Source organism: Caretta caretta, chromosome 5, assembly GCF_965140235.1.
Source record: "Caretta caretta isolate rCarCar2 chromosome 5, rCarCar1.hap1, whole genome shotgun sequence".
Lineage (NCBI taxonomy): Eukaryota > Metazoa > Chordata > Testudines > Cheloniidae > Caretta > Caretta caretta.
The window spans coordinates 44,905,899-44,925,439 of NC_134210.1; the positions used below are offsets into that span (position 1 = coordinate 44,905,899).

Here is a 19,541-nt window from a genome sequence, read left to right on the forward strand (position 1 = left end):
CTACCACGTAGATGTACTGGGGGGAGGGGAGAGAGTCTGCTATCTGGACACAACTGGACTGTTTTGTAACTGGGTCAAATGGTAATACTCTGGTTACAAACACACTTTTTTACTGATCAAAGTGTACACAGGCCCTAAAACATCCTGCTCATTGCCTCAGTAGGACTGTTTTTTCTAGTTTTTCTGGAGCAGCCTAAAATATATCCTATCATCAACTTACGGTACATGAAATCTCTCCTTGCCTCTGTTCAGTACACTGTGCATGGACACTGCATGGGTTCAAGGCTCGATTTCTGCAGCTGCTCTTAGCCTTGCATCCTTTGACCTGGTCTCCAGTATAACCGGGTTTGCATGGGCCACAGTGGTAAGAACCCTGTAAAGACCATCAATCATTTGCATGAGTTTCACTGTTTTGCATTAAAATTAAGCAATCCTCTTCCCGAAACAGTGTGTCTGTGATTTGCCTCACACTGTTTGCTTATGATGTGCAGGCTAAGTTTCATGTTCGCTGAGGCGTCTTGCTAGCTCCTTTGTGAATAGACATTTTTTCACGTGCACTTAGTGCTATCAAACATGTGAGACTGGCAGCTGTGATGGGACCAAAGTCCCCTATTTATCCAGAGAACAGGTAGAGTACCAGCAGCAGCCCACACTCAGGATGAGCCAACTTCAAGGTGGGAAAGGATATTACAGTCTCCATGCCTGTTCATTCTTTGCTGAGCCCTTGTCTATGCACAGATTACAAATCAATTTAACAGGTGAAAAGCATGTGTGGACTCTTATTTTGGTATAAATCAGCCTTGTTTTGGTTTAGCTTCACTTAATTGGGAACAAGTTTAAGCTAAATTGAAACCAGCTGCTCTTAAGCTGAAATAAATGTGTCCACCAAAAGTTTGCTCTGGTTTTGCTTAAATCAGTTTAAAAACTGACTTAAGCTAAACTGGTACAACTTCTGTCTGTTGACAATGTCTAGGATTTGACATAAATTAGATCAAAATAAACCTTGTTTAAACTGACATAAGTGTCCATGCAGCCTTTTGTATTGGCTTAACTAAATCAGCTTAAAATAACACTGAAACTACATCAGTGTGACTTTCTTAGGTAAACAAGCCCAGAGATTCCAAGCAAGGATGTTGCAGTTAGTGCCTTTGCTACTGATGGTGGGTATTGTGATGTGGACAGGTTTACTAATGGGCTGTAATAAGCCCACACAGGCACTTCATTTGGTCTTGAGCTCTCTATTCCCCATGCTTAATTATTTTTAATCTTTTACTGTCCGGTGAAAAAACAACAACAAGAACATCAGTTAAAACCCCACCATAATCAATAATAACTTTCAACATTTTCAAAGACAAAGAAAGGGAACAAATATATATTGACATAACTAGACATGCAGCTCTATGTGTAAATAGTGAGTCTTTGTTTTATCAGGAGTTTCAGATGACTTCCTACCTCTTAAGCAGCAAAGCCTCATGGGTGACCTGTTAGAGTTGACCTAGTCCAGGTGGATTGGAAAAGCATACTCATAACCCACATATGTAGTATTTTGTCTGTACCAGGAAGGACATGGTTTTGTCTGGATTTGTTTAGGATTTTCATCTGTGCCATCTGATTTCATGGCAGTAAGCCACACAGTTTGAACGTGGAGATAGATGGAGAATTGTATAAATCAAATAATTCATGAGTGATAGTTTAGAAAATTGGCAGCTAGCTGAGATCTGCATGTGGTTAGGACTGTATGAAATCCAGTGCTTTGTGCAATTCTTTCCCCCCTTTATTTAAATAAAATTGATGGGTTCAGTTCACCCAGGCTCACAACTCCTGAAATCCGCTAGTTACTTTGGATTTGCACAATGTATTCTTAGCTGTATCATGGCTCCGAATCCAGTGGTGCCACATAAACCTAAGCACAACCTTGTGTAGGCCAAACAGATTCTACATATTTTAATAAAATTTAAAGTCACCTGTACTGATTTATATTTTAAGTTCAGTTTGTTTCATATCTATTTAGATAGGTTGTTTCTAGGTATAGCATTGTCTGTTTACACATTTGTGTAAACTAAAATGATGTCAACATGATGGCAAAACACTAATGAATCAGCCTTTAGTGTATTGTGTTTGAAGTAGGCCACGGGTCTTATGAAATGCTCTGGTGGCCCGTGTATGGCCTGCAGGCCATAGGTTGGGCACCCCTGAGTTAAACAACCTTTAAAACAGCATTTCTTGACCCAGATGATACTTAATGGAGGCAGGGCAGACAGTCAGTCTGTTCCACTGATGAGCTTTTCAAGAACTGGCTTACCCAGAGGCCCACTTGTCTCCCTAAAGACTGCATGAAAAAGGGCTGAAGATCTCTAAAGGATGCCTGGTCTAGTAACGGGACAGAAGATGCATCAGATAGAAATGCTGTAGATGTTAAAAAAAGAGAAAGATATTCAGCAGAGGAAGGGGGTTTAGTAACACAATACTTAATTTATGTAAAAGTACCTCACCCAGAGCTTGCAGTTTGATATCACCAGAAGCACTCAATAAACTTAAATATTTAAATGTGGGGGTTCTCTTATTCTTTTTGTGTGAGTTTACTTAGCTATACACAGCAGACCATCTCATAGTGAAACAGCATTTAGCAGTAGGCTAAAGGGGTGTGAAAGGCCAAAAATGTATTAAAAGGAGCTTCCACGCCTTTTCTCCTCCTTTCACTCCTCTCATTCCACTTTTACTTCCACACTCTTCTGCCCTGACTTCCCCTATATACTATGATGATTGAGAGAGAGAGAGAGAAATGGAGAGGTTGCCCCTATCTACAGGGCACCAGGAGGAATTGCTGGCTTCCAGTCTTGTTGCAGCTACACCCAGTGGGGAGTGAAGATGTATATTTTCAGATGATGCCCCACCGCAAATACTTGCACAATTGCCAGAACTCCCTGCAACTGCAGGGGATGAAGGGAAGACTGCTGTCATTGCTGGGTAAAGAGGAGAGGATGAGCTGTAGCTCACGAAAGCTTATGCTCAAATAAATTTGTTTGTCTCTATGGTGCCACAAGTCCTCCTTTTCTTTTTGCGGATACAGAGTAACACGGCTGCAACTCTGAAACCTGTCATGAAGCCATGCTAATTGTTCATTAAAAACTGGTTGTTTTAACTTTTAGGGAGGAGATGGGATTCTTTTTGTTTAGATAGTCAAAAGATATAATACAGAGGTTATCTCAAGCCAGAACCACAGATCCAAATCACAGCCTGATGTAAATGATCAGTTTTGAAAACAGTAAATGAAAGGGTACTTACCATGGTGTTTATGCAGTGGGAATTTGGAATGCACCCTCCATTTTGGCCATTATTACATTCATCAATATCCAAGCAGACCTAACACAACAAAATAAGGAGTCTATAATAAAAAGCTAGTGAACCTTAGATCCAAGTGTGAAGGGAAATCACCCACTGACCACCTTCAAAGGCTTTAGAAACATGAACAAGCGTGTTCAATATGGCATTCAATCTAAATCAGAAATGGAGGAAGGGGGGTCCAAGGGTTAGGATGCCGGCCTGTGACCCAGGAGACCTGGATTCACATTCCTGCTCCACTACAGACTTTGTGACTGCGAACAAGTGACTTGGCCTCTCTGTGCCACCGTTCCCAGTCTGTAAGGTAGGGGTAGTGGTACTTCCCTACCACACAGAAGTGTTGTGATGCTAAATCAATTTTTGTTTGGTTTAATACAGCCAATATTTTTAGAGCCAGTTTAATTACAAAGAACTTCTTCCCAGTTAATGGACCTTGTATCTGCATAATGACTTTTGGCATTGCTTCTGAGGTAGCGCATTTCTTCCTTTTTTTTTTTTTTTTTTTATAGCATAACTCAGCCTCAGAGGAAATCTAATTTGGCCCTATAAATAGAGTGGCATTAACTTTTTCTTTTAAAATTACTTATTTTGTGTTTTATCTGTGATGGAAAAGCAGACTGTCTCTTAACAACTGCAAACAAAATGGCCATCTATAACAGCATAGAGCAGCAGTTCTCAAACTGGGTTGGGAGGGTCCCCAAAGTGGGTCACGACCCCATTTTAATGGGATTGCCAGGACTGGCTTAGACTTGCCGGGGCCCAGGACCAAAGCCAAAACTGAGGGCTTCAGGGCTTAAGTTACAGGTCCCCTGCCCAGGGCTGAAGCCCTTGGGCTTCGGCTTTGGCCCCCCACCCAGGTGGTGGGCTCAGACTTTGGCTTTGCCCCCCCCCCCCCAGGGCAGTGGGACTCGGAGGGGGTGGGGAAAGGGGCTCGGGCTTCGGTCCCCCTCCTGGGGTCGTGTAGTAATTTTTGTTGTCAGAAGGGGTCGTGGTGCAATGAAGTTTGAGAACTCCTGCCATAGAGTCTGTCCTAAACTAATGCCCTGTTAAATTTCCTATACATTGATGAGTGTAACATCAACATAACATATTACTATGTACAATGTGGAAGAACCAATTACTAAATTTTCTCACCTATATGCTCTGTTGCTTTTTTAGTCTGTTTGTGATACTTCTGAGAAACTCCTATAGAATTTAACGGGGTCTTAACCAGTAGGGTTCTATAGAAATTACACTAAAACCTATAGGGCTGTATTCGTATAGGAATGCGAAGCAGCCATGAACCTGGCAGATCTGGCCAACTGAAGTCTCTCCGAACCTAGGGGAGCCCATGTGTGGTGTAGCTGCCACTATAGTAACACTCAGGACTCAGCTCAGAATCTGGTCTATAGAGTTGTACGAAAGATGCCAACTTTACTGTAAGTTTTATGAACCATCCTATAGAAATCTACAGAAGGAAAATAAATCTCTTTTACAAGATATCATATGGACCTACAGAAAATTTGGCATTTTCTATCAAATCCTACAGGATGTTTCCCATTAGGTAAGGCTTTCTCCTGTCTCTCCTTCACCCCACATTAACCTGTTGTTATGGCTGTTAAAGTCAGGGACAAAATGATGTAGCCATCTATTCAATAACGCTACACTCTGCTGGGCTGCCCAAAACACGTGTAATTTTATTGAATGAAAAATAATTAGAATGTTTAATAGTTTTGTTTTAAACTGTATTTGGAAAGCAGAAGTGATATCAAACCAGCCTCTCACACCGGAGATGGCGGTGTGTCTGGCTGCCACTCACCTGCTTATTGTTCTTGGCAGTATTGATCCCCACCCCCAGAACTGTCTGTCCTGTGTATCCTGGGGGGCAAGCCTCACATCTGAAGCCTGGAACAATGTTCACACAGCGTACCCCAGGGAAGCACGGGCTATAGCGGCACTAAAAAGACACAAATGAATCATTGAACCTGCATCAGTGAGTCGATAACATTCTGTTGATCTCAGATTCCAAAACATGGCCTTTTAAAGCGGTACTTAAATAATATTGAATTGTATAGTTGTCCTAGAAGTCTCAAACCATGAGCTCAACTCTCCCCTCAGTTGTATGGGTTCAACTCCTGCTGAAGTCTGACCAAGTACCACTTGAATGGACATGACCGAAATAGAAAGCCCTGTAATAGCAGCAGTCATTAGATCACTGGGGAATGACTGTCCACCTGTATTCAATGCACATATAAATAGCAGCATTTTGCTGTTGTTTGTATTTGATATAATACAGGGGGGAAAACGTAACCTGAAAATGAATTAATTAAAATGGCAGATGCCCTGTTGCAGTCCTGCCCCTGTCCAGTATATGTCAAATACTAACACCATTTGTTAATTAGCAGACAAATCCTGAATATGTTCATTTTTCAACTCCCTAGATAGGCACCACACTTTAGAAAAGATGTGGACAAACTGGAGAGAGACCAAAGGAGAACAATGAAAATGATAAAAGGTTAGAAAACTGAGTTATGAGGAAAGGTTAAAGAAACTAGGCATGTTTAGTCTTGAAAAAAGAAGACTCAAAGGGACAGTCTTCAAATATGTTAAGGGCTGTTATAATGAGGATAGTTTCAGAGTAACAGCCGTGTTAGTCTGTATTTGCAAAAAGAAAAGGAGGACTTGTGGCACCTTAGAGACTAACCAATTTATTTGAGCATGAGCTTTCGTGAGCCAATTGTTCTCCATGTTCACTGAAGGTAGGTTAAGAAGTAATCAACATATAAACATTATATATATATATTGTAACAGACTACTAAACACAAAATTGGGAGAAATAAATCATGCTTTGGAGCCTAATAGAATAAAAGATTTTATAAAAGCATAATCTGCAATGTGAATTTAAATGTAAGACAGACATCTTGCTCATTAGGTCCAATGTAGCTCCAGATTTGAAAAAGTAGATTTCTTTTTAGCCAGTAGAGGGAGCTCAAACAATGTCATTATTTATAGAAGAGACATGCAGTTCAAAATACATATTAAGACAATATTTTAAGGTTGTGCGGTACATCCCCAAACAAATCAGCAACGCTTCCTCCTGGCCTTACTAGAGAGGCCTTACTAGAGAGATGTTAACAGTCTCAAGGCTCAGACAGGGATGAGAATGGCTCCCAGCTGGAATTCTAGATTCCTTTTTAACAGTTATTGAATACAAAACTCCTATTTAAATGCCCTGGTTTCATGATATGCAGAAGCAGTTAACGTATCATTGTGTCTCCCTCTGTAAAGTGTCCTTCCTGGACAACTGGACAGTTTGGGTGTGGGTAAGGCCATAGAGAGCATTCCACTGGTTCAAATGCACCCCACATTTAGCCTAGTGTGACAACCCATCCCTAACTGGGTGGGACAGTCCCAAAATGTACATTTCAAGTCCCAGGACCAGGCTGAATGAGTCTGGAACAGCATTTGTCCTGGATTCCCTGCAGCACCACTCTGCGCCTACTTAAGGGCAGTGCCAGATTCTTCCCAGTGGGGGGGCTTAGTCCTGCCCCCTCTGTGGTCCCATCCCCTGAACCTTCTCTTATACTGAGGCCCCACCCACTAGTCAGGCCAGAAGCCAGAGCCAAGCAGTAGTAAGAGCTGCCCAGGGAGCCCGGGCTGCTGTGGGGAACCCCAGAGTCCCAGACCCTTCACCTACCCAGGGTGGTGTGCCCTGAGGGGGTGGGGACATGGGCCAAGGGCTGCTCTTGGGCACCACAGCCCCCCCACCCAGGGCTGGTAGAGCAGCGGTTCCCAAACTGTGGGGTGCATGGAGGAACGTTTGGGGGCGGGGTGGCAGGGCCCAGGCCAGCCCCATGGGGTTCAGGAAGTGATCACCACCCAGCCCTGGTTGGCCCCCAGCTCTGCTCTGGCCCCACCCCCAGCAGTAGCCCTGCTTCCAACTCCAGCTCCAGCTCTGGCGCGGTTGGTGCAGACAGGGATGGGGGGAGCACAACCGTGAAAAGTTTGGGGACTGCTGAAGTAGAGGGTCCAGGGCTCCCCACAGTAGCTTGGGCTCCCTGGGTGGTTCTTACCAATGCCTGGTTCCAGCTTCCGGCCTGACCAGAGGGCGGGGCCTTGGGGAAGAGGAGGAGCAGGGGGTGGGGCTCCTGTATTTGTCCCATTTTTGCATTTTGAAAAGGTGGCCACCCTAATTTAGCCCAACAAAAGTTATCATTTGATGGCCTATGTGAGATGAGTTGTAGGCATTATTCCAGTTTTTAACAGACGTGCTCTTGTAAAGAAAAAGTCCCACATTGATTGGCAATTTATTGGCCCTATCAGCATAAAGGTGAAGGTCTGAATGGGCATGGCGTGTGTCTGTTCTATATCTTTTTGGCAAAAATTTTCACCACTGTTTCTGACACTAACTCAGCTCCACCATGGTGGGGCACTAGTGCCTATGTTTTTAACACTGTGTGATCTGACCATGTTCAAAGCAAGCCTGAACCACTCGTGTTGAACACACTAGCGACCAGTCTGGATTAGTCTTCCCTCAACTTCTACCATTGGTAGAGCCTGCTCCACTGGTAGTAACAGGATTTTTGCTTAAAATCACCAGGGCAGGGAAGGCTCTGGAGACTGAAGTTCCCTTGCACACCTACCATAGGTAAGGACAAGGTCCATCCAGGTGTGGACTGAGTCAGAGTAGCAAGTGTGAGGAAGCTGTTTGTGCCTATTGGACCAGATTTACAAACCCAGACCTCCATTTTTGTGCTTGACATAACAGTAGGCACAATTCATGTGATGTTTAAGCACCTGACTCCACCCACAAATGAGGTAACTGGAACATACATTCAATTTCTTCAACTTAGTTTTCCCTCTATAAGATTCTTTTAATAAATGGACACAAATAGACTCATGCACCTTCTCTCTCTGACTTGCACACACAACATCAACCAGCAATCAAAACAACTATCAAATACTCAAGCTATTTCTCCTGCTGGCTGTGGAGGAAGAAAGAGAGATTGTTATTTCTATTTTTAATTACTTGGGAGGTGCTTAGACGCTATGATGTACACCTGCAGATTAAACACTTAAGCCTATGTCTACGCTGCAGCTGGGTGGGGAGATTCCCAGTGCGGGTAGACAGACAGCCTCGCACTAAAAATAGCAACATGAGCATTACTGCACGGGGGGGCGGCTCAGGCTAGCCTCCCAAGTCCAAGCCCACTCAACATCGGGGCTCAGGCAGCTAGCCCAAGCAATCACCAGTGCCCCAACAGCCACACTGTTATTTTTAGCGTGCTAGCTTAAGCAGAGCTCGCAGAGTCCGTCCACCTGTGCTGGGAATCACAGTTGCAGCTCCCCATGGGTATGTCTACACTGCAGACCAAGCCCCATTCTGTCTGCACACAAACCAGTCTGACTTGGTCAGCAAATACTCAGAACCCAGGTCCATGGACACTGCTAGTGGGGTGGGTGGGAGCCCGAGTCCTACTGTGACTCGGGTCCAAACACTGCTGTTTTGCAGTGTGGACGCAGCTCAGACTACAGATTTGAGTCAGTAGCTCTGTGTAGTGCAGTATAGATGCATTAGGAATAGCTGTGAAACCCAGGCCCAGCATTTGTAAGCCCAGGTTTACCATGCAGTGTGGATGCTCAAGTGTGGTCTTGGAAACACCGAGTCCACAAGCCTGGGTCCCACAGAGGGTTTACAATGCAGTGTAGAAATACCCTCTAAGTGACTAGACAGTCTGCAAATAACTGCAGCCATAAATCTGCAGGTATAAAAACAGAAGCCTGTTAAATATTGCCTGAAAAGTAAATGTTTGTGCCTTTTTTTATGCTTCTTTATGATGTACAAAGAAGGTGTACAATTTTATTTTCCCCTTCAAAATATCAGGAATATTGAGTGCTTTTTTTATTGAGTGGCTTTTTGAAAATGTGGGTTGGGAGCTTTTTCAGCCCTCAGTTGAAAGGGAGTGGGAGTGCTGAATTTTTAACAAAGGAAGCTCCCCTCCCACCAAACTGTTCTGAGTTAAGTAAGTGCTGCAGCCAACCAAAATACAAAGAACCTGATTCTCCGCTCCATTACACCATATTTTTTCCCAACAGCAATCAGTATAAAGAAGTGGAAAATTAGGACCAAGGAAGTGTGGGTGGTGGATGGTGGGTTTTTTGTTTTTTTTTAAAACACTTCTGAATAATTCTTACTTCCTCTTTCGATTAATCAGGTTTCATTTCCTTGGTTTTTCAGATGTCATTAATCTGTTAATTCTCAAATCTCCAATGGTGAACAAAACCTGACTTTCTAATGTAGAACCACTCTCCCTCCCACAAAAATATAAAAATAATCCTTTTAGGTTTTCTTTATACATCATAAAGAAGCAAGAAAGGGCACCATCCCAATGTTTATTCCTTTGCAATTGACCTTTACAGCTGAATTGAAAATCTGGCCAATTTTGTGAATAAACTGACTTCAGTCTTCAAGACTGTTAAACTGAAACTTTTTATGAGCACTGAAATTCAGAGAAATAAAATCCACATCGACAGGAAGTGCTTCTGCAGTTCTGCCCCATAACTGATGAAATTTAATCTTTTTGTGGAATCCCAATAACTGTGTCAATAGCTCTGCCCTTTCAATGTAACATTCAGAGAGGAGTAAAATGAAAATACATACTGCAGATACTTGAAAAATAAATACAGTAGTCTTGAGTCACCACAGTATAACTCCAAATTTTCACCCATGTAACTTCACTGACAACAATGGAGTCATGGCAACATACCTCTGGTGTAATGGAGTGGAGAACTTGGCCCAGGATTTATTAATATTCAGTGTGCAGCCAGTTAGTGAATGGTGCAGAAAGCAAGAGTCAGCAGCCCTTTATGTGAGAAATGAGTTGGGATTTTTTTCTTTTTACAAGTCAATATTTTACCTCATCAATATCTGAGCATGTAACTCCATTTCCTGTGAACCCTTCGGGACAGGGCCCACACTGAAATCCATCTGCTGTCTCTGTGCACCTGACCCCCCTGGAACAGGAGTTGGCTTCGCATTTGGGTTTAGGGGGCAGTGGGGGCAGAGTTGGAAAGTTTGTAGCTCCCAAACCTTTGAGTAGAAAGAACAGCAGTTTTAGTGATTCAAGGAAATATCCATCATGCATTTCAATTGGAAAGTGTTCTAGGAGATACTTAATCCACTGCTCAGCAGTGGGATTGTGTTTCTGCATCATAAATATCCTTTACGTTGGCTGGTCTGCGGAAGCAGCAACTTCTTGGATTGTGATTGAGGAGACTTTTGTTTGGGAACTGATCAAGAACCTGCAGAATAGTGGAGGTTAAGGCTATGTTGTATATGTCACAGGGATATGAATGTCTTTCTGCTGAGTTAGTCCCAGAGCAGATTTATAAATTTATAACTTCTGATGTTGGCCAGAGCAAAGCAATAAGTGCAGCTTAGAGTGACCTAACAAGGACAAATGGGGAACAGGTCCCAGAGGGATTATAGGTTGATGGTACTATTGGAAAGACAAGGTGAGCCATTACTCTGGCTAAATCAGCAATGCTGCCCTCAGTGTAAAAAACAGAGCTATTATTTCACCTCAGAGAGATGAGAATTTACGAGGAGTGAAAACAGGGGAGGGAGGAGGCAGCAAGTGGCAGCATACTGAATATGTGACAGAGTATCCAGAACATTGTTTCATGTACTGAGAGACTGACCAGAGGGGGAAAGGACAAATCTGGGAGAACGAGACAGGTGCCAGAATGGTACCAATGCATATAATTTATCCCTTCAGCTGATTAACACAGTGCAGGTTTTAAAGAAACTTCCTGTGGCTCTAGTCTGTGTCTCACATGTTTGAAAACTAAGCTAGCTGAAGCTTAATCAAGGTGAGATTCAGTGGGGGGCTGATAGTGTGGGAGAAGCTACTGGAAGATCTGGCAACAATTATTCCTACTCCTCTGAATAAGGGGGGGGGGGTGTCCTCTGCTGGTAAAAGAGTTGGCATTTAGGGGAACTGTTGGATTCCCAGCTATGAATTCTAGCTATTCCCAGCTAGAATTCCCAGAATTCTTCAGAAAGGCTTTTATAATTCTCTCTGTTTGGCCAGGAGATTGCCCATTTATTTTGAATACAGACCTTGCTACTGTACGTATACCTGTGTCACCTCAGGATTAGACTACTTCAATGCAAGGTTCGTATAGATTCCCTAAATCAGCCTGGCAATGCGAGCTGGCGCCGAAAGTGGCTGTTTGTTTGTTCATCTATTCTACTAAGGTTCTTAACAACATGCATATTAAGCAGTTTTCAGAGTTTTCAGAGTTCACATTGTAAGGAGAGTGGTCACTTTAGATAAGCTATTACCAGCAGGAGAGTGGGGTGGGAGGAGGTATTTTTTCATGCTTTGTGTGTATATAATAAGATCTTCTAAACTTTCCACAGTATGCATCCGATGAAGTGAGCTGTAGCTCACGAAAGCTCATGCTCAAATAAATTGGTTAGTCTCTAAGGTGCCACAAGTACTCCTTTTCTTTTTTCATATTAAGCAGTGTATCTCCCAGGGACCATGTGGCACCGGTGGTCCACGATCTGCACGCAGGTAGAATCTGAGGTGCTGAGGTGCACATAGTAGGTTTTAGAAAGATAAGGTGGGTGAGGTAATATCTTTACCTCACCCACTTTGTCTCTCTAATATCCTGGGGCCAACACAGCTACAATAATACTACATACATAGTAAGTTTTGACCTTCCTACTGGGGATTCCCTCCATCTCTCCCCGCACGAAATACCGTTAGAACAGTGGTCACCAAAGGTGCTGGAACACCATCACTTGAAAAGAGAGGGAACTGCTATCAGGATAATCTTTGATGGGCTCTCCACTAGAACTGAATTGACTCTTGGTCTGAAATAGTCTGAATGCAAGTACCTTCCTGGCATGCTAAAAGGCTAAGCTCCTGGGGTAGGGGCATGATGAGGGCTGCTTGTTTTGGATGAGGTAGAGTATTGCTTGGTTTTGACTGGTTATTTTCTGGTTTTGGGGGGAGCGGAAGCTTTAGGCTTTACCCCAATAGGAATCTATTTTTAACTTAAGTCAAAGATGCCTAGAGCCCAGAAGAATAGGCTTGTTTTTCAATACTTCCTATAAATCAAATCGTGGCAATCCAATGACGATTGTTTTAAAACAATTGCAAATCTTATGTGGTCCTCTCTTAATTTTATAGAAAATACAGGAATACTTACCACATGCCTGGCATTCTGCTATAGTATTTCTCAAAAAAGTTGTTTCCTTGATCTTTAGGGTACAGAAAATATGTATTAGTTGGGTGACTAACTTGTGCCTGGCTGCCCATAGCAGCATTATATCTTGTCTAGACGTTAATAAAATCACTAAACATTCACAAAGTACCTTATAATGACAGGGTCTGATTTTGCAAATGCTTACTCCCAAGCATGGTGCTACTTAGCATGAGTAGTCCTATCATCTTCTGTAGAGAACTACTCTACACAGATTGTACATTGACTTCCATAGGGCTACTCATGGTGGTAAGATTTATGGCCACAATTTAGTCCATCCCTATTCAGCAAAGCACTTAGTAGGTGCTTAACTTTAGGCATGTGTTTAGATCACATTGACTTAAATGGGACTTAAGCATGTGCCTACAGTTCAGCATGTGCTTGAGCACTTTGCTGAATAGAGGTAGACTTAAGCATATGCCTAAATGCTTTGCTGAACTGGGGCCTAAGTGCAGTAGAAAGTGTTTGCAGGATCAGGCCCAGAGTTAATAAAAGATATTTAGCAAATCAGTAAAACACTAGCGACTTCACACCAGTGAGGCAAATAGTGCAATTAGTTCCCTTTTCATGTGCAAGACTACCTTTATCTAGCTAGCCAATGGGCTAGAATAGTAGCTACAGCTCTTCTGCACTCTGAATGGAGGGGTTTCTGGTGAATGGAGCTATATAAGTGGGCCATCTCCTGCCCCACCTCTAGTGGCCCCTCCACAACATGCCCGAATGTGTAGGTCCCCTACAGGGTCATTTCATTCCCACTGCGCAGACAGAAAGCTTTGTACAGGAGCATCACACTTAGGTAAATTCTGCCCTAAAGCTGCACGAAGCCGTGCTCTAATCTGGATTTGAGGTATTCGTGCTGAAAGCCTCATACAGTACCTGCTGTCTGAGAAGGTCTTTCACATCTCCTAGTATTTGGTTCATTTGCATCATGTGACCCATGAATTGCCTATTAAAATCATCTGTAGGGACAACAAAAATGAGAAGTCATGCACAACGTTAGTAGCTTTTTGTTCATTTGCCAAGATCAGCACTGAAGTCTGAACTGAAACCGTCTTAGAGGATGAGCTAGAGCAGATAACTCATAATATCTTAGCATCAGTAGGGAGGGAACACAATGGAAATGCAATAGCTTTAATTTTTAGGAAAGCATCTGTGTGAACTCATATTCTTCAGAAATACTGGATTCAAAGCACTGAAGATTGAACTCCTTTTTAGCCACACAACAGGGACAGCAAAGGCAGAGGAAATGCAAACTTCTCCACATTGGTGCAACATGGTGGGAGAACCATCTTCAAGAGTTAGAGGACAGTTATAGCTCCAGGCCCATTCAATGTCTGGACTCTTTGCTGATACTGTCAACAAGTACACCAGTTAGAACTAGCTGTGTTGCTGGCTCCACTAGGAACCAGGCTGAGATGACTAATCTCAGGCAAGGTGACCATATTTTCAAAATAAAAAGGAGACACTTCTGTGGTGGTGGTTTTTAGGGTCAAAAAATAGCCATGCAAAAGAAATGTGTGCTGATACCACTACTGCCCATTTCTGACTCAGCAGCAGCATGTGCATATGTCTCAGAGTGGAGGACTTTTTCCCTTTACTGAATGTTCTGAATGAGTTTATCATGATGCACTGGACATGTCAATAACATTCACTGTGAGTCAAAGAACAGAGTTGACAGTATCTACATTCATTTGACTTTTCTTTCCACTCTGCACACTGTTCATCACACTGAAAGCTAGTTCCCTGGGACTGTTTGTTCCTGGTAGACATAGATCAAATTCTGCTCAGTAGAGCAGTACATCTTGAATATATATTTTGTTATTATTATATATTATATATATAAATTTTGATAGTCTAAATTAAAATTGAAGACATTTCAGGTGTCCAGAAATAAGTTTGGGGGACGCCAGGATATCATATGAAAAGCCAGGCCTCTCATGGCAAAACCAAGACACATGGTTACTTTAACTTCAGGGCACCCTAAAGCCATCAAATGGTATCAACAACTAGTCACTACCCATCTGGCCTGGATTTGAACTGATGAGAGGTGAAACACCTAGTATCTCCAAATTAGGGCTTTCTGACCCATCTCACTGTGTGTCTGTATATAACTCTCACACAAGGTTATTCAATCAAGCGCCAATTAATTTACTCCTTTGTTAATTTAAATCTAGATATCTGCAAAATTCACAAGATATGTATTGATATTTTTGCATTCTAAGCAGGTAGAGTATTTTGAAATTGTTAAATATATAGTTGCTATATGTGAGTTTACATATACTTTATTTGCTGCAGTATTGAATGCTTATATGGAAATTGGTCTTATTAATGTTTACTAAATTGTTTTGTACTTCAAAGCATTTCTGGTCTGATCCGGCATGCTCAGGGGACTTGACCAATTTGAAAGATACTGGCTTTTCTTCATTTCAGATTTTTCTCATCAAAATAATAAAAGAAGCTGAGGTAACCTGGAACTGCTACATCTGTTCAGTCCCAACTTTTATTTTTTTGGGAGACTTAATATCTTGGCCATTTCAAAAATACTTAAGTGTGGAACTTGGCTTGCAAGCTGTCAGGCCAGATGTAGTAACTTTTCTTTACAAAGAATTGGTTTAGCCATTATTGATTGAGATCTGCAAAAAATGTAAAATTCTTATGGTTTCAGAGGCTGCTTTGTTGCCAGCCTCTAAATCAAAAACAGATCAGGTGTGAACACTTAATTTTTGTAGACTTTTAAACCTTTAGGTTTAAAGGTGGACTAATGGCTTTTAGTGCTGTGAATTGTACAGGATGGTTTTGAAATGCCCAGATATCTAAATTTGCATGCACCAAAAATGCTTCCTGTAACATTTTTTCTTCTACATTTAAAGCCAAATCCTGCCCCCATTCTGCAGTTGTAGTAGGTCCTAAACACAGGAGAATTATCAAAGCTCCACTGCAAAAACCAAGCTTCAGAGAAGCTGTTAACACGGTTGTTCAGCAAGCACATGGCACAAGCAATGTCCCATGGCAGCTTGTTCCAGGAGGGAGCTGGGGCAAGCCAGAGGTGTGGCCAATAGGTATGAAACTACATGGATCTACTAGCCCAGTTCTGTGTCAGCCAAAAACCCTAAAGCAAACTAAACCAGCCAGGTTGTTGTTAAATGCCTCACCCTGGTTTTGTCTACTGTAAAAATCTACGTTTTGCTTTATATTTCTGTCCACAATGACAGGGCCCAAAACTTACACATCCAGCCCCTACCCAGGATCACTATATTCCCATCTCACATCAGCATTGCTCAAGTCTCCTGGCCAGCTAAGGAGGGTCTCAAAGGGATGCTGCTGCCATAGCTGGCATCTGAGTAAGGAGTCCTAGGGCAGGCTATCAAGACCACTGACAGTTCTTTATCTCCCAGACTCTCCACCACTCCCATGTACAGCTCAACTTAAATGAGCCTCTCCTAAAATACATGGGTCCTATACCCATGGATGGCTAAGCATTTCCATTCCTGTTTATTCTGGCTAAATGTAGTGCGTTCACTTGATACATTATTGTTGTAAAAGATACACAGTGAAACATACAGGATGTGCAATCCAGCTGAGTTAATATTGCTGTTGGAACATTTGCATCTCTTCTTTTCATGATTTTAATTATGAAGATATTATATTAACATAGGTTTTTTGCATTTAATATTATATGAATTCCATTTGAAAGTGAGTACGTGATTGAAATTGGAGGCCAGCACAAAATGCTCATCCAGGTCTCATAAAAGGCCACATCTAACTACCAAATAGGAAAGGGTTTCACCCTTAAGTTATTAATTAGTGAACAAAAATTATAGAAATATTTCCAAAAGGGAATAATGCAAGGCCTCAGTTTGGAAATCTTGCTCACTGAGTTTTGTGTCTTTACAAGTGACAGTGCTGAATTAATTTCCTGATGTATCTGTAAGTGCATGCCAATTTAGGGGAAAGAAGAAGGAACCTTTAGTACTAAACCCCTCAAGACTTGTACATCTAAACAAAAATATAAAGTATCATGGAAATGGAAACCTGCAACAGGGGACATCTGAAGCTAAAAGCAAAGCGTCTCCAGTCATCATTATTAAGGGTACAATTCTGTCATGGAAGTCATGGATTCCATGACTTTTGGGGACCTCCATGACTTCTGCAGTGGCAGGGCCAGAGCAGCGATTAGGCCCAGGGATGCTGGAGCAGTGGTTAGCAGCCAGTACCCAGGGCTGCCGGAGCAGCATCCCCAGGGCTGAAGCAGCAGGAGTGGAGGGGCGGTTTGGGTCAGCCCCTGCCGCAAGAGCAGCAGCGCGGCTGGAGCAGCTGCCGTGGTTGGCCCCAGGGCTGCCAGAGCAGCCGCAGGCAGCTAAACCCTGGGGCCAGTGGAGCAGCAGCCCTCATGGTCCCCCTCCGGCAGCGCTCCCACTGTTAGTCGTCCCTTCCCACCCCCTTCTTATTTTTAGTAAAAGTTAGGTACTGGTCGTGGGCTTCCATGAATTTTTGTTCATTGTCCACAACCAGTCCCTGACTTTTACTTAATCGTTATGAAGCTCTAACACACATACAAATAGCTGGTCAGGAATTTTTCAATGAATTTTTTTTGTCCCTCCATCAGAAAATGCTGATTTGTGGAAACAGATACCTTTCCTCTAAAAGTTTCAATTTTGATGAAATTTTCATCAGGAAGGTTCTCAGGTCCATGATGGAATTTCTGGTCAAAATTAGAGCACTTCCATCCCAGAATACCCAACAGCTTGATGGTTAGGCACTCACCTAGGGTGTGGGTGATCCAGATTCAAGTCTCTGCTTTGGAGCAGGACATCTGAGGGCAATGCCCCAACCACCAGGCTCTAAGCTATTCAAGGGTCTCTCTCTGGTGTACTTAGGGTGACCAGATATCCCAATTTTATAAGGACAGTCCCACTATTTGGGGCTTTGTCTTATATAGGTGCCTATTACCCCCATACCTCCATCCCAATTTTTCACACTTGCTGTGTGGTCACCTTAGTTCCACTGCAGGACAAAAACAACTTTTTAAACCTTGAAAACTTTAGTGAAACAGAATTCTTGTTTTCCAGACAGGGTACTCTTGTGTAAAAATGATGTACCCTGTTCACAACTATATTAAATCGATCCTCATTAAAATGATTAAGGCTGTGGTTTTGCCAGGAGGTGGCAGGGGAAAGAGGGTTTGTCACAGATCCTGTATTTTTATTTACAAGGATATTTTTAGTCTTAAACTGGCCCTATTGGCTTCAGTGTCTTATGTAATGTTGACATCTTGTATGTACAACATTAACCTGTTCTTCTCCTCCCTACCCCCAGACACTATGAAAACAGTCAGTTTGTCACTAAACCACTTTGCTCTGCCCTGTCTACTCCTTCCCCTCTTACTGTCTAGGAGAGCAATCACAGCAGCCCTTACCCATTTTGCTTCTCCCTACCCCTGACAACTCAATAACCAGGAACCACGTTACATGTAAAAATAAATCTGTTTCAAAATCCAAAACAATTAGAGCCTCTGCTTTAAGCAGAACTATCTCACCAGCTGGGTGAGAGCCTGAGCTAAAGAGCAGTTGGATTGGCCTGTACCCCTTCAAACAAGAAAAGCCCTTTCCCAGCACCACTGACTCTCCCAAAACTGTCAGTGACTTGTTGCTTTGTTACATGCATCTGTGACTGTGTTCCCCTCCATCCTGTGACATTTAAAAAAAAATGTACATGATGTCATCATGGCCATGATTCTATCTGGTTGCCCTCATTAATTTGAATGGTTTCTTCAGGTTTATAAAATACACCGTAATTGGTTCCTCTGGATAACTTATGGAGGCAGGGTATTGTAACTTATTTACCTGTGTCCTGAGCAGCAGGCTCAATCTGCTGAAGGAAGCAATCTTGCAGACTTGCTACTTGGGAAAGTGAGCCTTTCACTACCAGCTTCAGCTCATCCAAAGTGTCCTGGAGCAATCAGAGAAATTCAAAGCATCCATCTCCAGCACAACAAAGAAACAAGCATGCAATCTTGAAATGGGGCAAGCTTTTTAACTGATGTGTGCATAGCTCTAAACTCATGTTGGATGGGCGGGGCTTAATGGCCACGCTACTGTACCTCCTCACTACTTTGGCCATTCCATAAAGTCCTTTTGACAGAATACATTGCAATGAGCTGGGCAAAACCCCACATTTTGGTTTCGCAGATTTTCACACAGGTTTGTTTTTTTGCCATTTTGAATCACATGATTTCATTCAACAAATTTCAGCAATAGATATTGCTATAACAACAATACCAAAAAATTCTGTGATTTCAATGCAAAGACATTTTTTGCTTGAAAACAAAATCATGTTCACTCCAAAAAAATATATGGGTACCTTACCATTTTGTGTCATAGAAATGGGCTCCTTTTCAAGTTTGTAATAAAATGAGGAGAAAACACTCAGTTTTTGACTAGCTTTCCATTTTGTTAAGAATTTTTTGCATACAACTAGTTGCAATGATGGAAGATGTTTGTGCTGTGTTCCTGAAAGATACTGCTTTCCTAGGACTGTTGATATGGAAATCACAGCAAAAAATGTCAGCCCCCCTGCTTGGAATAGCCCAGGCAGAAGTAGATAGCAAGGTTATAATCACATAGCTGGGATTTTGACTCCAGATCATTGCCAGTGTAGTTTTCCTCCTATTCCTTCCATTTCTGAATCACAGTCATTAGAGATGGAAGAGTCAAACTGCATATTTCTTGTACGCATGCACATTGAGCATACATGCAGCCTATGTATTGTTCCTACCTAAAAATCTGTAGGAAGCTACTTAGAGCTTTCATTTTTGCTGTAGGTGACAATTTACAAATAATCTGACCTTCAAGTAATACCTAGACTAAAACATCTTGATTATATTAGATTGTAAACTGGGGAAATCCCATTCCCTTTGCAATCAATGGCAAAATTCTCATTGACTT

General features: G+C 42.4%; 1 protein-coding gene across 1 annotated transcript in view; it reads right to left on the minus strand.

Annotated features, from left to right (window-relative positions):
- The window catches only part of THBS4 (thrombospondin 4), a 56,657-nt gene that overhangs the window by 24,565 nt on the left and 12,551 nt on the right, over positions 1 to 19,541 (minus strand). Inside the window, exons 4-10 of the mRNA XM_048849652.2 lie at positions 18,441 to 18,546; positions 13,474 to 13,556; positions 12,544 to 12,595; positions 10,239 to 10,411; positions 5,141 to 5,278; positions 3,286 to 3,363; positions 221 to 373 (exon numbers count right to left, since the gene is read on the minus strand). Coding sequence (XP_048705609.2) covers positions 221 to 373; positions 3,286 to 3,363; positions 5,141 to 5,278; positions 10,239 to 10,411; positions 12,544 to 12,595; positions 13,474 to 13,556; positions 18,441 to 18,546 — 783 coding nt within the window. The remainder of the gene's footprint in view (positions 1 to 220; positions 374 to 3,285; positions 3,364 to 5,140; positions 5,279 to 10,238; positions 10,412 to 12,543; positions 12,596 to 13,473; positions 13,557 to 18,440; positions 18,547 to 19,541) is intronic.